Source organism: Diadema antillarum, unplaced genomic scaffold, assembly GCF_040938485.1.
Source record: "Diadema antillarum isolate AM-2024a unplaced genomic scaffold, OU_Dant_1.0 seq00000675_RagTag, whole genome shotgun sequence".
Taxonomy (NCBI): Eukaryota; Metazoa; Echinodermata; class Echinoidea; order Diadematoida; family Diadematidae; genus Diadema; species Diadema antillarum.
In genome coordinates, this window is record NW_027271581.1 from 588,540 (window position 1) to 596,071 (window position 7,532).

General features: G+C 37.9%; 1 protein-coding gene across 1 annotated transcript; it reads right to left on the minus strand.

The window, feature by feature from the left end:
• Positions 1–296: 296 nt before the first annotated feature.
• LOC139737013 (protein LKAAEAR1-like) lies at positions 297–6,113 on the minus strand. Its single transcript, XM_071647689.1, has 6 exons — positions 5,999–6,113; positions 5,404–5,520; positions 4,100–4,251; positions 3,040–3,097; positions 1,655–1,777; positions 297–362 (listed from the first exon to the last, which is right to left on the minus strand). Exons 1-6 carry the CDS (start codon positions 6,005–6,007, stop codon positions 297–299), a joined length of 525 nt encoding a protein of 174 aa, XP_071503790.1. The 5' UTR covers positions 6,008–6,113.
• Between the last annotated feature and the right edge of the window lie 1,419 nt (positions 6,114–7,532).

Genomic DNA, 7,532 nt, shown 5'->3' on the forward strand with positions numbered 1-7,532 from the left:
CCCTTTTGGAGATGATGAAAATTGCATCGGTGCTCATAAAGAGGAGGCAACATTATAGTGCATTTCAAAAGAATACAACCACCATATGACGAACACAGTTATTCATTCATTACTTGTACATGACACATCCCCACCTGTCTTGGGTTGCATCATTTATTACAAGCTTGCATTTACACATGATGAAAAACAAAAATGCCAAGTTTGCTACATCTCTAGCAAAAAAACAAAAAACAAAAACAAAAAACAAAACAAAATGAAACAAAGGAAAAAATATAAATATCTGGAATGTCCAACTCTCAGCTGAGATCGCGATCGATGGTCAGCCCTCGTTCGTCTTCAAGCAGCGTCTCCACTCTTGACCTCTGTGGGGAGGGGTGAGGATATACCGACAAAAGGCATGGTGAGATTTCCACGGAACATGGTGACATATCTTTACTCAGTTACTCTGCAAAATGTTTATAATGGTCCATTGCCAACAATTGGATGTTTAATTTTGTGTCAATTCAATTCTGTTAACATTGCAGAGAAAATTCATGTTATGAGTATTAACAGACCTAGCTGATCATTCTACAACTTATATCAGTATCAATAAATTGCAGTTGTTCCCTGTTCAAATCTATTATGTGACCCTGCATCACAAAACCAACAAAAAGTCACCAGATATGGATTTTTAGTTAAGGGCAGATTTTGAAAGAGCAGACTCTAAGCTTTAAAATGATGTATTACTCAGGCCAAAAGGACACTGCTAACCTATCTAAATATTGGAAAGAAAGCACACACTCTAGAAAAGTGTGAACTGAGAAAAGAGGCTCTGAAGTACAGGGTCTATTCAAGCGCTAAATCTTTACCGAGCCGTGCTAGCTGTGCCATGAATGGGACAACAAACGGGATGTAAACCACTCTAGCGACAACAATGAAAGGATTATCAGAATAATGTAAAATTGAGCATGATCTATTAATGCATTCTGTCAATGATTAATGCCGACTTTCAAGGCAGTAGCATCATCCTTTCAAAAATGATTAGAGTTGAAAGTGAAGAGTGCGCAAAGGATTTTCAAGAAATGAAAAGGGGTCTCCAAGACATACCTGATCACACTACTCTACCAAAAAAAAAAGGTTGTAGACAAACGGCTGAAAACACACTTTCCCATCCATTTTATGATCCCAAACTTAAGAATAATGTAAAAGATAAGTTCTTTCAGAAAATATGAAAAACTTAAGATTGACTTGATTGACCTGTTTCACCTATTTTGAGTCGTCACGTAAAATGAAGGGGCACGACTTTTTGTCGGTTTTGTGATGCACTGTCACATCTATCAATTACTGCAGATACACACTTTCTTACTGACAGTACACAGATACATACATCTGTAAATTCACATCTTTTTGACTCCTTCCCTTTCTAAAAATGTATGTATATTTCTGCGTGTATATGATATATTCGATATATGTGTGCACATACAGTACATACACAAAATAAATACACATACGCTCTTAGATCACACTGTTGGACAAGCACTGCAGAACTAGCATGAAAATGTTATTTGCAATGACATCATTCAAAACCAATTACAGTAGCCTCAATGCAGTTGGATATCAGAGCTAAGATTCCAAGGCTCCATCTGTGGGGAAAAGAAGAGAGGTGGCGACCTACCTCTAGCTTGTCCAAACTGTCCCCTGGACTGGACTTGTCCGGAACGGCTGGAACCATGGCTTGGAGACGTACTGCCTTGATAGCTGATGGCTGGCAAGATATGAGATGTTTGACCTCTTGGGCCTGGGTTGGAGAGATAAGAGAGATATACATTGGTATGTGGGGGAAAAAGAGAGATCAGAGAGATATATATTGGTATATGGGGGAAAAAGAGAGATGAGAGAGAGAAATGTTGGTATGTGTGGGGGAAAAGGAGAGATCAGAGAGATATATATTGGTATATGGGGGGAAAAAGAGAGATGAGAGAGAGAAATTTTGGTATGTGTGGGGGAAAAGGAGAGATCAGAGAGATATATATTGGTATATGGGAGAAAAAGAGAGATGAGAGAGAGAAATTCTGGTATGTGAGGGGGAAAAGGAGAGATCAGAGAGATATATATTGGTATATGGGGGGAAAAGAGAGATGAGAGAGAGAAATTTTGGTATGTGTGGGGGAAAAGGAGAGATCAGAGAGATATATATTGGTATATGTGGGGGAAAAGAGAGATGGGAGAGAGAAATATTGGTATGTGGGGGAAAAAGAGAGATGATGGAGGGAAATATTGGTATAGAATATATTGGTTTATTGGAATAGACATACTTGTACTTAATCATTACATATGATATATACTACATACAGAGACATAAATATAAAACCAACTAGCATATAATTAACTCCGTCAGTGAGTCTAACGCCATGTCCTTGAAAAAGACAGGATAATACATAGTTTGTTTGTTGTTGTTTTCTTTTATTTTGCTCTCATGTTTAAACTACCTTGTGTGTTTCCATGAAAATTCATACGCACTGCTATGATACCAGCAAATATTGATGGCCATTACAAGCGCGCTTAGTATCTGACGACATACGTCAAAAATTTCTTGGACATGCATGCCTGTGGAAAATTAGATATATAATTATGAAATTTTGATATTTCTTTTGTCTACCACTTTCTTTTAAAACCTGGTGTGTCAATAAACGTACAGGTCCACATAACAGGTTACAACATACATAGCAACAGAAATGGCATTGAGAAGAAAAACACAGTGCAATGTCTGTATACACCTAGGCCCGAATTCACGAAGGTGGTACAATCTTGTCCACGGTTTAACCATGGACAAAGTAGTTTTGTATGGGGCGCCAAGTGTCGCACGGCCTAGAGTCGGGCCATAGAGTTCAAGATGGTCCCCGATCGTTGATTCAACAACATTAAGAGTCAATAACAACGCAAAACAATTATTTTGGTGAAATATATGTAACTAAGTTTGTCACTAAGTACCCAAGGCACAAGTATCAATGAAAATTTAAATATGTCTCAATTACTGACATGGAAGGGAAAAATACTCACTCTAGTTGCTTGGTATCTTAGCCGCATGACTCGTAATCTGTTCCTTGCCTCTGCAGCTCTGCAGTAACAGAACAAAAGGAAAAAGATATCAAAATTCTTTTTTAAAGCAAACCTGGATGAAACAAAGGTTTGATAAAACCACTAGTTCTCAGCATTGGACCTGCTGATGATGCTGGCCTGGTATCACACCAAAGTTCTACTGAACTTGAGGCAGATTTTCATCAGGATGCTTGACATACCAGTTTTTGTTTTCTGATGTCTCCTCAATCATCCCAGTCTACACGTTACAGAGCACTGTCAAAAGACATCTTCATTAAACGCAAAATTAGTGAACTGAAGGGGAAAACCGACTGTTCATCCCAGTCTGCAAATTTATATTTGAGGAAGATGTCTGATCTTTAGACATCAAAACTTTCACAGGTTAAGTCTGGGTTTTAACCATGATATGGAAGCATTCAAGCCAGATTTTTCCCTGCACTTTCATGAATGATGTGTGTTGACTAATACTAACTGTCCACTCCTCACTACTGCAATCATTTCTACATTGCAATTTGTAGTTACATTTGTAATTGTATCATTATACTTTAATAAATGTTCTATATACAAATTTTAATCCAAAACACAATGAATAAATGATCTGACGCACTAAGGATTGTCCAATGTGCTTTTTGTGATAAACATTCTGGCACTTGTCAAGAAGGAATGAGTAAAATGACTTGTAGGTTTATAATGTTTCCTTGTAATCAAAGCATACTGCCCCTTAAAGCTGAATTCACAAGTCAGTTTGCTAACAAGGCAACTGCAATGTACTAGTTTATCAAAAATGTACAGATTCAGTTTGGCTAATATCAACACAACCTGGTATCCCTGTGTATGCAGAGACAAAATGTTGAAAAATCCACCCAAAAAAATACTCAAGCAAGAAGCTACAATAGCTGATATGTAGAGTACCTTCAGTATATTTAAACAATCTACATATTATGTGTAAGACTGTAGTGTATTGTGCATCCTTGGTATTAAATGTTAAACCTTGTCAAATATCAAGGCCAATTATACTCACTTGAGTTGACCTATCAGCTGGTTGTGCTTCTCATTCTCCAAGTCCACCTGGTTCTCCTTCCGGAGGTCCTCAGCCTGCTTCTTGCCCAGGTCCTGGACCCGCTTCTTGGAGTTGGCGATGGCTTCCGCTGTCTCTTTTGATGGATCCTCATACTGCAAGAAAGATGAATTATTGACAATATAGACACTTACATTTGATTGAGGAATATTGCCCTAAGCACTCTTGTAAAGTATTATGATTAAAGGGGCATTCAAGACGATTTTCATAATTTTAAATCACGTAACACATACACTAAATCGACAGTTCCATATACAGATTTGTGAAATTTGTTGTGGTCCTTGAGCACAGAAACAAAATACTCTGAAAAATCTTAAACAAATTACACTGAACAGTGTTGATGACATAGGAGCCTCACATATCATTTGTAGGAGTGTAATTCCATTACAATACCGTTTGCTTAACAAGTTCACCTGTGTGAAATCTATGCATGCCTTTTTCTTTCATTCTGCTTTCTGAAGCCCCAACTCATGCATTCTTACAGTGAGGCTGCCATGTTATCATCCTTGTTCATTGCAATTTGTTATAAATTTTGAAAACATTTTCATTCCTCGCCCAAATCACTATAAATTCTAAAACTCTGTACTCAGTATAATTAATTTATAGTTTTTCAAATGTAAAAGTCTGAAAATCATCTGGAGGTCTCCTTTAAGTGGATATGTTTCAAGTCCAATACAGTACATGGCTCAGTTCTGTTGACAATCTTCCACTATACCCCACCTCCCAAATACTAGTTCACCTTGTTTTCTGGCAGCAGACATTCAACTAATAGTTTCATCCTTAACTTGACATACTAATCACCATGTGAATATCTGCAACATCTTTGCTATCCTTTTGCTATTCTCTGTATTTCTGCCCTGTTGATGTATTGCTGGATTTCAGTTTGTTTGGTTTTTTTTTTTTCAGCTAGCCTCACATAGTGAGAGTAGAAATTTCCATGCTTAGTTTGCTGACCTTTCATTTGTGTTCAGACAAGTATACTTTTGTTGATGTAACAGCATGCCAACAAAAATGCTACAATATGATGTACAACTCACAAAGCTAGAAGCAAGTTCTTTCAAAAGATCTGTGGACATATGATGTGACTGAAAATTTGGCAAAATTTGTGCAATACATATTTCCATTTGTTATTTCTTACTCAAAAGATTGCTGTGCATCATGACCCAGTACACAGACAATGTTCCATACTTTACTGGACTCAACTCTTAAACACAGCATGTCAAATTTTTGAGGGGTTAGTCACTTACAGCCAAATATTTACTCCTCTGCGTTGGGTGCATGGCATTTATTTCTCTGGGGTTTAGTTTCTTCTTATTTCTGTACTTGAATCCGCCACTTTTTACGCTCAACGCATCATCCTTTGCCTGTAAAGAAAAAGGAAGATTAAAAAAAAAGAAGTGGTAGATGAAACATTGATGTTCCAGTAAACTGCTTTTTATGAACTATTGATCGTGAAAACATAATAGAATTAATACATAACATCAAAATGAAATTTTTGAGGTAAACTGTAGACCTCTTATGTAAGATTATACAGCATACAAATCTAAAAATGCTGTCATTTAATAATCCCAAGATATTTGATAGGTATTAAACCTACAAGTGTACATGTACATTCTACAATTTCTTATGATGCACACAGCTATGAAGGTACAATGTACATTTCCCTTTTACAATAACTTATACACACACACACAACACACACACAAGCACAGACACAGTAAAAATCATAAGAAAATAAATGAAAATCAGTAAAGATCAGTAAAGATCTAGACACTGTAATATAGATGAGATTCTGTATTGTACCATGGGCTGAATCATTGTTCTAGTGTCATTGTTACTTACATCTCCCATCTTGTTCTTTTTCTGCAGGCTCGTGTGTTGGAACTGTCAACTTCTTCCAGTACGGCAGTAGACGATGGTGCAGTAGTAATGTTAAGAAGACTTGATTTTCGGTCAAATGACTGGACAACCCCTGCCAAGACACAAGTGTGACAATCAGATCTACGCAGTAGACATCGCAAACTACAATGTGTACATGTAGACAACTAGATAAGATTTTGAGAGAGAATAGACAACTGATGTTGAAAATTCAGTAGGAACCTACGTAATACGTTGTATAACGTTACATGGTCTACATCAGGAGGCTCATGTAAAATGAGAAATAAAAATGCAGGTCGTGTTTGCATAAACTAAGACTGTAAGTATAACTAAACACAGCCCTGCAAATATGAATTCAAGGTATTCAAGTTTGACATAAAGTTTACAGAGCAAGCTTGCTGATCAGTAATAGTGGGAGGGCATAAAAAAAGACTATCAAAACGTTAAATTGTCTTTCCAGAGCCAAAAGAGCGAGAGGCCCGACAACACAGGTGAATTTTTTTACAGGTGAATAGCCCTGTCGCTGCCCAGGTAAGTGTACAATGTACTTACTACTTTACCTGGTTGGACTCTTGACTTTGTTGCTTGTGAAGTGCTGTAAATCTTAAGTAGGGGGACTAAGTTGACTTGAAAGATAGGCCTGTAGACTCACAACCCGTTGATTTGGCAGCACCACCATGCACTACACTTCGTTTTAGTTCACTGCATGCATACCTGTACCTGCTGAAGCCGTCACGGTGGTCTTGCTAGCTGCTACGGCCACTGCGCTACTGCTGCCTCTACCTCTATGGGTGTTTATGCGTTGCGTTGCGACAACATCGACAACCCAATGCGTATAGCCTTTTATGCATGCGTTTTAATTTACTTTTATATGCATTAAGTAATTTTGAAGTTTAGTTTGAACCATGATAATATAACATACATTTTTAATTATATTCGATTGTAAACAAATGCTTTAATTTGTAAAAAAAAATACCGAATAATTTACAGATTTATACAAATATAATAGCTTGAGTCTTTGATGCATTCTATGATAAAGTGACAATGATCGATCATGAGTACCACTGGTTGAATCGATAATCAGGTGTCGGATGTCAGGTGACTTCCCTAAACTCAGTTCGATTGACCGGTGCGGTGTTTGTGTGTGTGGTGTGGTAATAATGTGTGTTCGACACTTACCACTCGTACTCCTGAATCAAGGGGCAATCGCTGCATGGCCAGTCGCTGACAGTTGTGGAGGGCTGGTGGAGGGATGTAACTATCACTGATCAGGATAATGAGTATCAGCTGGGCCTGGATACAACTTTCGGACTTTCATGGATGGAAACAGGGACGAGACCGAGAATGCAACACAGTAGTTATCTCCTTGATCTTTCTTCATCAGCAGACTCATCCCGACAGTCCAGCGATGCTCATGCCTCGGATTGAATGAAATGAACGTTGTCTGAGACCTGACTGAACGCAACCAGTACTGTAGCAGCAGACAGACCTCGCCAAG